The 17,000-nt window shown below is 37.4% G+C and overlaps 2 protein-coding genes and 1 long non-coding RNA gene across 7 annotated transcripts in view; 1 reads left to right on the plus strand and 2 right to left on the minus strand.

Annotated features, from left to right (window-relative positions):
* Positions 1 to 5,710: 5,710 nt before the first annotated feature.
* Positions 5,711 to 13,993, minus strand: LOC124156390. Its single transcript, XR_006864310.1, has 3 exons — positions 11,088 to 13,993; positions 7,841 to 8,045; positions 5,711 to 7,385 (listed from the first exon to the last, which is right to left on the minus strand). It is a non-coding gene; the product is annotated as an uncharacterized LOC124156390 (long non-coding RNA).
* An 8-nt stretch (positions 13,994 to 14,001) lies between these two features.
* LOC124155250 (proline-rich nuclear receptor coactivator 2) lies at positions 14,002 to 14,460 on the minus strand. Its single transcript, XM_046528969.1, has one exon. It carries the CDS (start codon positions 14,458 to 14,460, stop codon positions 14,002 to 14,004), a length of 459 nt encoding a protein of 152 aa, XP_046384925.1.
* Positions 14,461 to 15,212: 752 nt separating this feature from the next.
* Positions 15,213 to 17,000, plus strand: part of LOC124156391 (E3 ubiquitin-protein ligase Arkadia-like) — a 42,829-nt gene continuing 41,041 nt past the window's right edge. The window contains exons 1-2 of one of the 5 annotated variants that reach the window (XM_046530923.1): positions 15,213 to 15,683; positions 16,206 to 16,331. In XM_046530923.1, the coding sequence (XP_046386879.1) occupies positions 16,267 to 16,331 (65 nt within the window). In that variant the 5' untranslated portion in view covers positions 15,213 to 15,683; positions 16,206 to 16,266. Of the gene's footprint in view, positions 15,684 to 16,205; positions 16,332 to 17,000 lie in introns of those variants that run through there. The other 4 variants (XM_046530924.1, XM_046530925.1, XM_046530926.1 and 1 more) reach the window with 4 other exon arrangements.

Genomic DNA, 17,000 nt, shown 5'->3' on the forward strand with positions numbered 1-17,000 from the left:
TTTATGTTCAGCTCCTTGCCTTATGCATTTTACTTATATATTATAAGACTTACTTTACTTATATATTATAAGACTACTACAAAGGTGTTTGTACAGATCTGAAGTACAAGTGATTCTGTTAGCAAGCATCACAACGCTAATGAGAGGTAACAAGCAGACAGTTTAGTAGCATGATGAAAAATTTGTCTACAAATGCATAAGGATAATCTTGAGGATTCTCCAGTTACTACCGGAGGTGTTGTGGCCTACATTACTTGTCAATGAGTATAATGAAGTCACCACTAGTATTTCTGATGGCAGAATAATCTGGATGTCACGGTGAAAAAAACTATATTATTAGAGCTACTAACTGAAATTTGAAGAATTAGGAAAGGAGTGAGACAAGGCTGTGCATTATCACCTGTAATTTTTAACGTTTACATTGAGAAAGCCATGAATGAAATCAAAGAAATGGCATTGGGAGTGAATATCCATGGAGAAAAAATTAGCATGCTAAGATTTGCCGATGACATAGCAGTTAAAGCAGAAACAGAGAAGGATTTGAAAAGTATGTACATATTCTGGTTAATATGGGTAGGGTAATGTGTAAATATAAACTGAAAATAAGCACGAAGAAAACCAAGATATTAGTATGCAGCAGAAGAGAAGAAGTCAAGACCAACATTAAAATAGGGAGGCAAAAAGTGATAGAGGTGGATGAATTCTGTTATTTGGGAAGCAAGATAACTAGTGACGGGAGAAGCAAGAAAGAAATTATCAGCAGAATAGCCCAGGCGAAGAGAGCATTCCACCAAAAGAGAGACCTGCTTACAGCGGGAAACTTAAATATAGAAGTAAAGAAACAATTTTTAAGAACCTACATCTGGAGTATGCTCCTATACGGAGGTGAGGCATGGACAATGACCGCAGCGGAGAAAGCAAGGATAGAGGCCTTTGAAATGTGGTGCTACAGAAGAATGATGAAAATCAAATGGATCGACCGAGTTAGTAACGAGGAAGTCCTAAGAAGGGTAGGAGAGAAGAGAAGCCTCATGAAAACCTTAAGAAGAAGACGGAACAACCTTATAGGCCACATCTTGAGACATGATGGCCTGATGAAGACAATCGTCGAAGGACAGGTGGAAGGCAAGAATGGAAAAGGAAGACCTCGAACAAAATATATGGAACAAGTAAAGAGAGATGTGAAAGAGAAGAAAAACGTAGGAGTGAAAAGATTAGCTGATAGGAGAACTGAGTGGAGAGCTGCGTCAAACCTATCCTAGGATTGTTGACCAGTGATGATGATGATGATGAACTGAAATTTATATTTGTGATTGATTTATTGAAGTCATAACTTTTCAATCCTACCTCCTCAATATTCTATTGCAAATAAAGGGAACTAGGTAATCAGTGCAAAAATTTTGCACTTTCATATTATCAGGGTGTAAGCATGTTGAGGAAAAGGTGGAATTGAGTTTTAAATAAAGAAGGTCCATTGTAAAGTAGTTTCGTTACACTTGTTTTCTTGCAAAAAATATACAAAACATATGAATACAATACAGGTGAGAGTTTGGTACCAGTAGCAACAATCATGACGTCTGTTGCTGAATAATGGCTTGCAATTTACAAAACCTTTATCAAAACAATATTAGAAGTGATAATGTTGTAGTCTGTAACTTGTCTTGAGTTTCTTTAACACAAACATTCTATCACAGAAAGTGCTAACTCTAGAAAATGCAACATACAACTGTCCATGCTGAAAAATTGTTTCTAGCTAGTACAATCCGGCTCTCTGAAGAGTCTGACCTTCCTACTTCTCAGATTTTATTTTTAATATTTTTGCCTGCTTATGTCACATTTCTTTGGTTTAGTTATGGATTTAATGGGTTTTTAAACCTTTTTTTGAAGTTTAGAATAAAAGAAATGTGTGAAGTTGCTATTCTTTGAGCGAGTAATCAACATGGAAAAATCAAAATGCTAAAGTCATATTTATGGGTAAATAGTGAAATTTGAGATTGTATTTTTTGCAGAAAGGCGGTGATTCAACGTTTAAAATGATGCATGCTTCATTTATCACTGTAAGTGTTGTATTGACGGAGCATTTACGGCATGACAGGAAAATACTTATCTGTAATAATAATGGGAGTACATAAATTTGTAAATGGATCACCTTGCACTCATCCAAACTCTGAGGGCATTTTTGAAAACAGACAGAAATGTGTCCGTAGTGGCAACATTAATAAAGTTTCTATAGGATGGACTTGGATCTGCTTTATGAAATCCCCTTGAAATTGTCTCTGTTAGCAGCCATTAGGGATTGTGATGAATGGATGAAAACATAGAACACAAGCATTTCATTATCTCTCATTATAATCAGCTGATTTCAGTAAGCTCGATTTAGGATGATAATTTTTCTTCCAATCGTGGGTGAGAGGAAATCAAGAAACTCCACAGTAATTTAGCATCAAGGCTGTCAAATCAAATAAAAAGTATTTCAATAGAAACAGAAAGTATGAATTCACAGCCAACAAAATGACAACCGTATTGCTCTCATTATAAGGATGGACTCGTTCAACTTTTTATTATATAATTGACAATTGCAATAGAGGTTGAAAAATAGTAATATAAGAGTCCCATGTTTTTCCATTTTTCGATCTGTCGTCCTACGTCCAGGGATGCCGACTTACAAAAAAATATTGGGAGGGCCCAAACCAGGGATCTTGCCCCGGGAAATTTTATAAGTAGTGAGTTTTTTTAAAGCATTTTAGAAGAGTCATATGATCAACATTACAACCCTGATAACTCGAATCTCGCCATCTGGACACTCCGGGGAAAATCAGCAAGCCTGACACATTTTTCCCTCACACCCATAACTAATTTTTGAGAGAGCTCGGGCCCCCTCAGGCCCCATGGAGTTGGCGCCACTGCCTATGTCTCCAGCTATTTGTGGCAAAAATTGATGTTCTTAACCCTGTCACTGATAAGTTCATGATGTCACTAATTCTTGCTGAGCGGTTCTCCATTTCACCTCTACTTCTCGGCTTTGCTCATCTGTTTCATTGTCATTAACACTCTAATGAGCTATTCTTTCAGTGAGTATCTCTGACAGGGGTCCCACTTGACCGTGGAAACCTTATAAGCCGTGAATTTATTCTACTGTGAAAAAACCTGGAAAAAGCAGCGAGTTTTGTCAGAAAACCTTAAAAATCTCTCAAACTTGAATGTAGTACATACTACGATTGACAAATCAAAAGAAAAATGGGTAATTCGATCACATTTCATGGTCAGTCAAGCACAGACACTGTCCAGTGGACAGATAAGTATTGCGCTTTGCATATACATGAGTTGTTTGAATCCACTCATTTATCTACACACATGTATTCAAAGTGCAGTTATTGGTCCGTGTGCCATGATGGCAATTAACTTTAAGCCTGTGATTGGAAGTCCAGTAACCAAAGTGTTCATTAATCCTGGCAAAAATTCAGACACTTCTTCACTTCCCTGCCACCCAGTTCCCTCCATTTTCGCATTCACAACCTTTAGCTGTTCCTGAATTTTGCTAACGATAGGTGACATCATAAGAGATAGCACTTTCATTGCTGCATTGTCGTTCACGGCATCTGTTACGTTTGTTAAAGTATTAGCTAACAAGCGACCAATGATTGTTAAGTGAAAAATGGCCTATCACCAGACGGTGAATTTAAAGACATTTAGATCGTGAAAACTTGAAAAAAACCATGAATTTTACTATTTAGCTTGAGTGGGATCCCTGCTCTAATTGACTTAAAGAACCAGAATTTCATTGACGTCACTAGCTAATGAAAAGTGGGTGGCAACTTTTACATTTTTAAGTTACGAGAAAATGGCTGAATGAGGAAGAATTTATTTGCAAATACATACATACTCCTTCCCTTCCATCTACCAAATAATCATATTAATTGCATATTTCAGGTTGGTGAAAAGGTAAAGATTTCTTGTTATGTTTGAAATGGCATGTATATTTGATGCATAATTTTGCCGTGCTTATGATTTTCAGTTCAGAACCTAGTGACTAACATTTTTGATGAATATCCTTATGCTGGCATTTATCATATATTTACATTACCGTATATGTCTGAATATAGTCCCCCCTTTTTTTCCAAAAATGCTGATGGTAAAAGTAAAGGGGGGGACTATATTCAAATGCATTTTTATAACTTTTCCCGAAACTGATGCCTCAAAATTAGGCTAAAAAACTATATTCGGAGAAATACGGTAATTCTAGACTAGAATTTGTCCCAAAATCGTTTATCTATTACTTGTTATCCACCTATGGGAAATCATTTTTTATTAATATTTTTGTGTAATCAATTTTTTGTTTAATAATTAACTGAAGTACTTTTGTACTAACAATTTCAACCCTTTCACTGCTGTGAACGTACTTTTTCTTCCTCCCAGCCATGCACTTTTGCCGAAGCACTTCATAAGGTCCCTAATCCGGTACCCTTTCCTCGACGAGCTCACCCTCGCTGGCCCCTCTCTTCGACCCTCCGAGCGAGGGAGACCAAAAGAATTTAGCATATTTACAATTATTAATTCTAAAAATAATAATTTTATGCAATTATTTTGGACCATAAATACACAAAGGGAAATTGAGCTCTACGGCCTCTAAGCAATACAAAACAAAAGGGGAGTATCCAATGGCCGTAAAATTTGGCACCACGTGTCAAATTAAACAACTACTCTACCCAAATAACCCTCCTGTGGCAGTTTATGGGAGTATTGCTTCCACGCCAGGGACTGCCTTAGCTGCAGACACACCACCTGAATGAAACGTTTTCAAGGCTGTAGAGACCTCGCTACGGTAACCTTGGATTGAAACCTGTGAGCCTTTGTGGGACCCCACTGATGAGATGCATCGTTAGCATTTCTTTCTCATGGTATAATTTGGAAGCAATTACAATGGAATAGGCGAACTCTCCTCAAGTTCATAAACTCGTGTCACACATAACCTCACCCAGTGTTCTCTAATAATGTATCCTTGACCATCCTCGTTCATATCTCCAGAAACCAGTTTTTAAAAAATTTCTTACTTTTACCTTGTGAGAGATGACGGCTGACTTTTGTAAGGCTATGTTTGTTATTCATTTGGCCACTATTTGCTCAGTGGGGAACAATTTTAACTCATTTTCTGTTGACTTCAATTTTTAGCTGCTTTAGGGTAATATGTATAGGCATGCTGATTTCAAAACAAGTTATTTTTCTTCCTCCATGTCAAGTTTTTAAATCCAGCTACAGTCATTAATGCGCCAGGTGAGTGCATTCACGTGCATTTGAAGGTCATAGAGGCACGGTATTAAGGTAGTTTGGGTATGATGGATGACTGTTGTTGGAGCGTCATGCAAGAATGTTCAAAGATAAAGAACACCAAAAAAGAAACTATGGGCGAACATATTTACCTTAATGTGTATATTTAGCATTTGGTAAAATAAACCACTCTTTGATTGATCACTATTTTAACTTTCAGTAACAATGTATACAGTGGCGCTGACTCCATAGGGCCTGAGGGGGCCCGAGCCCCCTCAAAAATTCATAATGGGTGTGAGGAAAAAATGTGTCAGGCTTTTCGATTTTCCTCAGTGTCCAGATATCGAGATTCGAGTTATCAGGGTTCTAATGTTGATCTTGACTTCTAAAATGCTTAAAAAAACTTAAAACTCACTACATACTTATAAAATTTCCCCGGGCAAGATCCCTGGTTTGGACCCCCCAATATTTTTTGTAAGTTGGCATACCTGCATGTATATAACCTTTGTATAAATCAAATCATTCTGTATGGACAGTATATAAAGTATGATTTCCCTCTAAATTCCTTCATTTGCAAATTTTTTATGATGTATGACACCAAAAGAGGGTATCCTGTAGCTTAAAAAGTTGACGTGATAAATAAAAACTGGTAATTTTCTTATTCAAAGCCAAAAGCTAGCCAAAAACAAGTCACAGATCTAAGACAACAAAATGGTTGTTCCTCAGTGTTATTATTGTTGGCTTATCTATACTAGGTTGAGTTTATAGATGAAGTTGAAAACACACTAAATGGAGGAAAAGAAATCGTAATGTCACAAAAAATTTAATGAAAATAGAAAGCACTCTTAATTACAGACATTTTTTTTATCAAAACTTAATTTTCAAACATTTAAAACAACACTCGTTCAATGGTATCACGCTCAACTATGTGGAAATTGATATTCACAAATGAAAAGAATTTATGCCCTCTATGGATCGAAAGGTGTCGTACCAAGAATATAAATCAGTGGAACTAGATGAAGTCTTCCTTTCATTTGTGAATTTAAAAAAACATTTCAGAATTTGGACATTGGCTATAATATTTGTTTTAATTGCTGCTGATGATGTCTCGTACCACGCTGTCATGGGCTTCAATGTGGCAGAAAAATGCTAGGAGAACGGCAGGCTAATTCTGCATCTAAGAAAAACATAGGAAAATCATTATGAGGGCAAAAAACATGTCATTCATTTGTATAAGATAACATGATTGTCCACATCTATCACCATTAATTAAAAATTTGAAAACCTATGCACAGTTACTTACTGAAATGCCTAAATTGCTTGGTTCATCTTATCGATTACATCAAATTGTCAGTCTCTTAAAGAAAGGAACACCAAAAGGTATAATTTGTAGCTCGAACATCACAGAAAAAATATCATTCATAAGTGTTGCTGGCTTGATGTTATAACAACTTCAAACAAATGTTTCTAATTTACATGATTACAGCTCAATTGCCATTTTTCTGTCTATGCAGAGAGCATTCTCAGGTTTGCAAGCATTGGTTCACTCTACTCTACTTTTTTCTCAGGGAAGGTTATTAACCTTCAATGTAATACATAATTAAAAAAGAAATGGCTACTGCCTCATTTATTTAGAGTAAAAAATGGAAAACCTAGTAATTTTCATGTAATTCATTTGAAATTTATAAATTCAACATGAAGCTATTTCACCAAGTTAATGCCTCTATCAATTCCAACAAATGGAATAAAAAATTTCCACATCAGAAAATGACAAAATGAAGTTAATTTAAATGACTAGGTACCTAAAATTAGTCTGTAACAGATACTTACCTCATTTGGAATTGGAGTAATGATGTAAGGATAGTACATACTATTAGACACTACTACATCATAACAAAGAAAACCAAAATTATATAGGTACCCAAAGAACCCGTAATATCTCTTATGCATTAGCATCTATTATATTTGTCACCTCGTAAACTCATAGCACTGCTCCAAAATCACCCTTTTTATGGTGTACTCACAGGAAGTAGATGTTAGATTACTTGGTTACCTCACAGGACCTGTTTTCAATGTGCAGTTATCTTGTTATAATTTACTGTGATAACAAATGGTAAAGTCTGAAAGATAAAGGGTTTATTTTTATTTACTTCAGCCGTTGTCCTTAAAGTAAAACTATTTCTCATAGCTAAAAATTTGTTTTAAACTATTTTTGAGTTGAACTGAATCTGTGCCATAAAAAAGATGATCAAGTGCTAAGTGAGACACCCTAAATGAAGACAATCTTCAAATTTCTATTAAGGGGCCATGTACAAACTATGTCACAACATAAGAAAGAAAAGGGTTGCCTTGCAATCTTAACAAAGATTACAAACTTATCATTATGTTGCTGATACTTTACAACATTTAATGGGGGAAATTTGGCTCAATTCATAAGAAAATAGGTGACACTCCCTATGAAAATATGTTATTTGTTAGAATAGCAACAGGAGATGTGAGGTCCACTTGAATAACCTGATTTGGCAGTAGGTTATTCAAGTGGAACCCAAAAGCACTACATAATATTTACACTCACCTAGATATGAAACCAATGTTGCCATTTAATTCACCAACAACACATAAAGGGCTAAATACCTACTTGATCATGCCTCAGTCTAAACGTCAGTGGCAATAACTTCTATTCATAGAGGCTGGAGCACTAGTTGCATGTTGCTGGGCTTCAATGGACAGGATTATTCAAAGAGTTGACTTAATTTTTTAGTTACTTTCTTCATTTTCACCTAGATCATGTTCAAGGGCCATAATTAATAAGTTTTCTTCCACACAGCAGTCTTAATCCTTTTAGTGAGGGTATCCTCATATCTGAACATGAGACAGGCAATGTTGAGAAAGCCTATGTGTCCAGTACAATGAGGTTATTTTCCCAAATTTATAAAAAAAACACATCAAGGCATAATTTTACGATTCTATAAATTAATAGAAATTAATTTCTATAAAAATTGTGTACTTTCATAAATTTCATACTCCAATGTGGATCAAAAGAACGTTACTGGAAGAGAGGGATTTGACCACAGTTGAAGGTATTTAATTATATTGACATTGTCATATTTAGTCATAAATTACCTGGCAATAGGTACTGTTAAGAGCATTTTGTTTTTTAAATGCCTGTATACATAGGCAATGTACACACAAAGGAATAATATTGTACTTAAGGAAACACTTAAATTAGACACAACTACTATTGAAATAGATTTTTTTAAGAAATGCTAATTACATGTACCAACCCAAACAAGTGAGAGGCAATAAAAGTCAATATGGAATTGATTCTTATATTAACACTGATACACTTGCATTCATATATGTATTGATTTGCAATAAATTACAGAGATTAAGTGTATGCGAAGTGAAAATAAAACGAATTCCGGTGATAAGCATGTTTAAATATGCGTGTTAAATAAATATGTTTAAATAGACTCTGTAGTGGGCGGCACATCGCCGTGGCAACTAACTGAGAGAACTCTCGAGAGCAATGGAAAAGTCCTGAGGCATGGAAATATGAATATACGAGTCCTTTACGGCCGCTCGCGTTGTTGTTCCACTTCCAGCCGTCGCGGAACGAATTCTAGCGGGACCGGTGGAGGATTCAGGGGGGAGGGGTAGAGGAAAGGCGCAATCCCCCCCACCACCCGAAGCGAAATACGTATTATGCTTTTTACCATGGACACGAAATTTCATAGCTCTAAGCTGCATATTTTTCTCAATCGGGCGTTCAATAGTTTCAAATCAGCAGGAGCTATTTTGCCACCTTGCGCTCATGCATATGCACAATCGTTCGTGCAATTTACGGCTTCACAAAGTGCATTTCGCTGGGTGCACGTTATACATGTGCTATAGGAAGGACAATTACGTGTCAAAAACAAAACGGGCTTCAATTACGAGGGTTTTTTACACTCCTCACCCCCACCCTGCAAAATGACGTGTTATAGTAGTAGAAATCCCCTAATAGGACATCAGCCACTTAAACCCCAACGAACGGGATTAATCGAATAGCTCTGTTAGGATCTCATGAGCGGACGAGAAACTGTACCACGGGCCCGAATGCTAATCTCAAAGATCGTAATAATATTTTTATACATTCCAGATAGAAAAAGGCTCTCCGAGCAGATAAGAAAATACCAGAGAATCGCCGAGACGTTGCTTTGCATTGTGCCGTGTGTTTCGAAATAGGTCGACGCACTAGCTGGCATAATGTTGACGTCGACACGCTACAGGCGAGTGCATAGTTAAGACGACGTTAGCAACAAGTAAAATCCCTTGATACAAAAAAAATATTATGGGAAAATCAATTCCAAGCATATTAAAAAGTCCTGGTTAACTCTCGAGCAGAAATAGAATGGCGGTTATTCATTCGTCGGAAAATGCTGGGGAACTCCAACGAAACTACACGGAACCACTAAACTGGGACAACGAAAGCTCTTGGCCAACATTTAGGTTTTCTCTTACGGTGCTCTCTGCGTCGAAGCCAGTGAAAGTCGGTTGAGTTCACACCCGGCTGAGTTCACGCCCGTTGTTGCCGCTTAGCAACAGAGCTTTTGCGCAGGACTCCCTCCGTCAATGTGACCCCCGATCGCTTGAACCCTCTCCGCCGAGATGACGTCGCCAAGAGACTATTCTTTTTTCGCTTGTATCTTGCGATCGTATGTAATGAACTGGCTGCGATACATGAAAAATAACAATAAATCCAACCGGAATTTCTATCTATGTTTATATATATCCAATCAGCAAAATAGTAAAATACCCGTCTTCGACTGAGGGGAAATTTTTCCTCAAGCTGATTATCTCATAATTTTCAAGCAAAATTTACTAAACAGTCCGCAAACCTACAGCAACGAGAGCAGCTTATCTTTAGAAGCGCGAAGCCATTTCATCAATAACCCAGCCACTCCCTGAAGTTATGCTCGTTGCTACCGCTGGGCGATCAATACAAGCCGTTTAAACTTCACGGTTCCCGGAAAAATACAAGGGCAACCGAAGGGCTGTTGAGGCACTCATCTCAGTAGCTTGCATCGATGCATATTCCTCAGGGCATAGGATACATTCGAGGGGATAAATCTGAAAAATTTGCATCACTGCAAATTAAATTAGCTAGCAGCTGTTACCTCCCCAGTCCTCAGCCGCCAAGAGGTAAAATCATTAATGCCTTTAAGGTAGACGAAGCCTGAACGAGGGTCGCGGTCGCTTTTTAACACGAATAACGGTAGAACGGTCGACCCCAATCGAGAAAAAAAGAAAAAAATGCAGCAACGAAATTGCTCTGAGATATCATGAACAGAAATCTTAAAGCAGAGGCCTTTCATGATTGTTTTTCTAGAAATAAATACAATACTTCCATGGAAAACTATAATATTATGCCTAGGTGATAACCACCCTAACATTTTTCTCAACCATGGCCTGACTGTATTTTCTCTTATTTATTGGGAAATTTTAGACAAAAACTTTGCAAAAACAAAAATCACTAAAAAATATTGGTAGTTATGTATGTTGGTGGATATTTTTGCAAACGCCAGGAAAGAAGTGAAACAAGATGACTAGAAGATTTTAGGTACAATCACATGCAAGAAATATCTCCAGAGCAATGAGGGGTAAGTGCATGCATTAAACATGTATGCGAGGAACTATAGAATGCAACAGACTAGCTTGTTAACATGACATCTATTTCACCCAACATGCATAAGAATATGTTAATTCCAAACAATAATGCATTAACCAATGTGCAAGACAAGTGCTTCACCAATCCCCAAGAAAATGAACAAAACACTTACCTTCAAAAGTTGACGCCAATGTGTACAACAATGAACTCCATGTTGGGCACTCAAAGAGGATACAGCAACAGCTTTTGATTAAGCCTTCATTTTCTAAACAGAAAATTTGGTGGGCCCTCAAAAGGGCCCAAGGAATAGGATATGAATACCAGGATGAGGTTTAGGTAATTTGGAAAAAAGGAGTTTGAGAAAAGAGGTCCTGAGAAGCGGTTTAAAAAGGTTCACAATCAGGCAAGTTGCCACAGGCAACTACACCTAAACTTTCCTTTCTGCTAAATACATTGGGAGCCCTGAAAAGGGCTCTTAAGGGTAGGAAAGAGGAATTTTAAAGGATATTTTGGTGGTTGAAAGAAAATAAGGAATTAAGGTATATTAGGGATACACAGGTAAGACATTGATCGGGATTGGTAGGTTTTTGTGGCAGTCACCATTGGCAACTGGTATTGATTAAGCTTCAGTTTCCAAACGTACCATTTGGGAGGGCCCTAAAAAGGGCCCAAGGGTAAGGGTAGAATAGGTAATTTAGGATAGAGAGGCTATAAAGCAGTGATTTCAATGAGATTTTCGAACAAAATATAGTAATCTGGCTACTACAGAATTAATATAGGACGTAGATTGGAGAGTGCACAGATTAAAAATGAACACAGGATGGACATTTAAGGAATAGGTATTCTTTAAGTTCAAGTGATGGCAGTTAGCAATTGCAACTGTATCAATTTAAGTAGTTGCATTGCTAAGGTAGGTAGGAAAGCCCCAGATCAGGGAGCCCACAAGGAAACAGACTAGGTAAAATTGTTTAGAAGTGGAAAAATAGGAAATGCACTGCTTTATGGACGAGGAAAAGGTAGGAATGTTAAGTAAACTAGGATATGAGGGGTAGGGTAAGGTAACATCACAAGATGGCAGTAGGATATAACAACTGCATATCATTAAATGGACATTTTTGAATAAAACATTGAGGGAACATGGGTTTGAGATGGGAAAATAGGAACTACAAGGGTCTTGGACACAAAGGTATAGGAACAGGATGAGGTATGGGAATGGAGTAAAAATATAACCTTTATGCAAGTAAATTAAAAATATGATGTACATGAGTGATGAAAATATGACTAATGGATGAGATGGCATGAAAATGAGTGATGAAGATGATGATGAAAATTTTTTGTTTTACATGCCTAAGCATTATCTCTTTTCTTATTATTACCGCCTTCAACTACTGTCCTGATGTAATTTGTACAATGGAAGACTTCTTCTTTCCCTGTTAACCAACAGTTAGTCCTTCCAATATCTTAAGTGTGCCAAGTACAAAATAGCACTGAATTCGATTGGAGGTAATGGGTTGGCATCCTCCAAACGATTACAAAAGACACCAAGAGGCCCCATTAAAACAATTTGTACTGTGCTGCTTCTGAATGCAGGTTTGGAATTAACCTCTTACAGAAAGTTAGTGTTTCACTTGATTCTGGAAACAATGTTGTTCTGCAAACTGTCACTTCAAGTCAATACAACGTTGGACATATAGGTAACACAGACACACCTGTGGAATGTTGTAGCAGAAGAGATGATTTACAGATGCTCTGTGGACGATCACAATTCAGACCAAACATGGTTTGTCAGTCCGCCTCCACTATCAGTCCATTATTCTTCACTCTCTCACACTCGGAAACAGTTCATCAGTCCTTAGTCCCACAAGTACAAGCATCTCCACCTTGAAATCAAACAAATGCCTAAACAATGGACATCCCAATACAATTTGCCATAGCCTTTCTATATTCTGGATAGATAGTAAATGCACAGCTTGGATCTGCCTCTCAAATCTCTAATATTGAATTTTTTTTCTACGACTAAACAGACACACCATCATAAAGTAAATTAAAATTTTGAGCAGCCAAAGAACATCAAGAGAGGCAGTTACCAAGTGTTTGTACCTTGTTTTGTCATGGAAGGAACTGTTGCAACCTGAGGTACACCATAAACCGCTATAATACTCAACAATGGAGGCAGATGGACGACAATCGTGGCCTCAATCTTGACTTGACACTCCCATCAAGTTTACAGACAACCGAATAATATCATCACAGTCGATTTAAAAAATAGGTCTCTACATATATATATACACTTTAAACAGTAAAAAAGTATGACCTCTGACTAGATTTTTGTAAAAAAACTTGCCAGTTTTCGGAGGTCAACCAGTTTTATATGAAACACTAACTCACAAATGAGGCAAGATAATGTACGATCATACACACTTCATGGATACTAAACCACCAGAAGAAACCTCACACAGAGAACATTACTTTTGACTTAGTGCCTTTTAGTATCCAAGAAGAAACGGATTTGTTTTGGTAAAAATTTAACATTTGCCATGATCGAGATGGCATTTAAACTAGAACTATTTTCTATTAAAACCGCACAATCGTTAATCCTAATATTGATATTGCCGAAACGAAACATCAAAATTTTAATCAATTTTGAATTTCCAAAAAGAATAAACTTTAAGACACTTAAAACTAATAAATTTATCAAACTTGCCTTAGTGCTAGGTGTAATCTTTGTAAACTTGCTGCTGCAAAGAAGCTATACAAAGATTACTAGAGATATAAGTTTTCGTGAGCAAAACAATGATTTGAACAACTTTCCCGGAAAGTACAATTCAGCTTTCCAAAATGTGCCAATTACGAAACTTTTCTTCCGCGCAATGATATTAGATCTCGATTGCAGCTATTACCTTTTTTGAAATTCCGAAAGTTCTTGAACATTGTCCCACTCACACGTTGTGCAGCAAATGAAACATTTTTCGCATAAAAGGAAACTACAAAAAGTTCAATTCGTCCCCCGTTAAACACGATTCTAAAATACATTTTTACACTTAATACTTGTGTGATATCTTAAAAGAAACATCTTTACACGCAGGTCAGGCATGGACTTTCAATAAGAATTTCAGTCGGTTTGACATGTCTACACATTTTTCGGACCTCCCAGGAGGCATGTGAGCACAAGTTGTCCAGTGAGAGGGTGGCTTAGGCAGGGCTGCTGGTGAGGGTGGATCACTAAACTTTGCACCAGCATAGAATCCTCCAAGTGTAGGTGAAACTCTTGGGCTCCCCTCCTTGGACGGACTCTCTCTCTGCTTTAACTTAGGGGAGCCTTGCCTTGGGGATGTTGACAAGCCAAGAAAAGTTCCATCCAATGACGGCTGCATGTTCTTCCTCTCAGTAACACATTGGAGTTCAGCATTACGTTGTTTGCCCTTTGGGGGCGAAGCAAAACTAGAGAAATAAGTTCTGCTTTTGCTGATTCGAACCTGCCCTTTCGGGCTTCTGTTTTGATGTCCATGACATTGGGAGATGATTAAAACTGGTCCGCCAACCATTTTGGTATAGGTCATCTGGGCTTCAACTTCAAAATAAACCCCGTTGCAGCAGCTAGTTCACCACACGTAATTTGAGCACAAAATGCGCCTTAATACATGTAAGTGAGGATACCAACGTAAGCAACAGCTGCTAATCTTGTGATGACCAGATGATGATGATTCCAGTTGTTTTCTCCAACAATCACCTATCAATTTCTTCACGAGCCGTAAACGTAGCACCACAATTATTCCCGAACTCCAAAATCGGGATTTCTTCGCATTCGCAACTGTTTACAGCACCTTAGAAAATATGGCTGCTGATTATAAACAAAATGGCGTCAGCGTCCCAATTACCAAAACATAAGGACTTCAACAGATGAAGCTAAAAGTCCTGCTAGATCCTCTCCATCATCTCAATACGTAGATTAGGCACAACGAAACTTTAAAATATTGATAAACAACACGACGCATCAATATTTACAATATATCCTATTAATCCAGACAACACAAGTGCCTCCGAACCTCTCCCTTCTGCTACATCCGCTACACCACAATCACAACAACTACGCACAAGGAAAGCTTGCGAGAAATCAGATAACATCACTGGAGCTGACCAATCGGGACCCTCTGTTTACGTCATGTGACCCTCCAAACCAATAGGAGGCAAGGTATAATCGGACGCGCTCGTACATTCTCGTGTTTGTCCGCGATCTTTTCTGGTTAACTCTCTTGTTTACTAAACTATTTACACATTTTATCCATAGAAAATCACTTTCACGCAAAAACTCAGTTTATTTGTAAAAAAATCCTAATTCTTTTGTTTTGTATTCTGGTAGAGTTTTCATCATTTATTAAATGCTGTGCGATGGTTGACAAGATGGTGCACATTCGTCCGCTACCGTATCTCCTGCCTTGGGGGGATCGCTAAATAAGTTTTTCTCTGTAGTGTTAAGAAAGTTATGGGCTTTATGATTGAAGGAGAGTTGAATCAATCTGACGAAATCTCTAGTGAAGGAACTGGTCGACGTCCGTACGTTTGGGTGTGGAAAGTGAACAAGGTGTCGCAAGCATCTAATGTCAGAGCGAATACGTATCGTATATCGTTGCTTGGTAGCTAGTTAGTGTTGCTTTTCTGTGGCACTGAAAGATGCCAGCAAATGTTGATATTTCTTGACTACTGCACCGGATCGGAAGATTACTGGCAGCAAGACTGAAACACATATCGCATTTGCTTGGTTCACAAGGTTTGTAATGTTATCTTCGCATTTTACACATTGTACAGCACTGTAGTTAACTTTTTAACCTCATCTGCTCAAGCTATTATTTCTACACCTTGCACGTTAATTATGCCTCCATTGTTTTCGAGAGGTTGATGTGGAGTAGTAGAACCCAAGTGTTAACTTATGGGAGCCATAATTTTTTGTATGTTGTGCAATAATATTTGTTTGGAAGTATTGGTGTAGTAATAGGTGAAAGCTAATTCTAATTTAATCACTCAATAAAGAAGTTATTTTCATTTTATAGTAGCTAAAAGTTAAGTGTTAATGCTTCAGTTGCCTTGTTTCTTTCACTTCCCATCTCGGAAACTTGACAAGTTCTCCCTGTGTATTGTCTATTCGAGTAGTTGAAAAAATGTGGTGTGAGGTAAATTCCTTCAGAAGTACTAATAAAATCCAAATATTTCATTTTAATTACATTATCTATGGGGTGATTTGGAGCTTATCGATTGTTTAACAATATCTTAATTGGTCGATGTCCTTTGTTAGATTATGGAGTGGATGTTGCGTACTGCAAGCCATTCATTTTTACGGTGTCCTTCGAAGACGTATGAGTTTTGACCTCGAAATTAACAAGAGGAATCCACCAGGATTTCTTGGTATATCTGCCCCCTTGTAAGTAAATAAGTTTTATGCCCATTCCCATTTTCTATTGATTGCGCCCACTATTCTGAGTGTATTGTGAAATCGACTACGCCAATATCTCGGTATAATTCCAAAGTTTCTACCGACTTAATGGTCATGATATTTGGCTATTTATGGTTCAAAGTACCTGATAAAGGTAGCACCATGACCCATATCCTTTAATTTTGTATTTGCAATGCATTAATTCTTTTATCAGGCCAGCTCACCATTTGCTTATTCGTAAAATTAAGTGATTTATTCTCCACACTACTCTATTCTCCTCCATAGCCCATGAATTCTCGTAGAGAATTATATCGCCTTAGAGAGCATATTTTTTAAGTTCGTGTAGAAAATAGCCAATGATTGTGAATCTTGGTATTTTATGCTAATAGTAAGTGTTATGCTGGCTTATTGAATGTTGAAATATGGAATAGCCTCTCCATCCCGTGAAACATCTTATTGTTATCATAGCTTTCAGTACCGAGTTTTTGTTACATGCACTCCTATCAGTGGTGCAGCAAGAGGGGCTTTCGGGGGATACACTCCCCTTCAGTGCTCAGAGAAATTTTATAAGTTTAGTCCATTTTACGCAATGGATTAGTATTACTTGTAGAATAGTGTTAGGATTGATCAAATATCTCTCATAAAGCGGTAAACTAG

Source organism: Ischnura elegans, chromosome 3 (assembly GCF_921293095.1).
Source record: "Ischnura elegans chromosome 3, ioIscEleg1.1, whole genome shotgun sequence".
In the NCBI taxonomy this organism is placed as follows: Eukaryota; Metazoa; Arthropoda; class Insecta; order Odonata; family Coenagrionidae; genus Ischnura; species Ischnura elegans.

What these genes read in the sequence shown, in the direction of transcription:
- LOC124155250 (XM_046528969.1), bottom strand. Translation starts at nt 14,460, where the DNA reads ATGGTTGGCGGACCAGTTTTAATCATCTCCCAATGTCATGGACATCAA.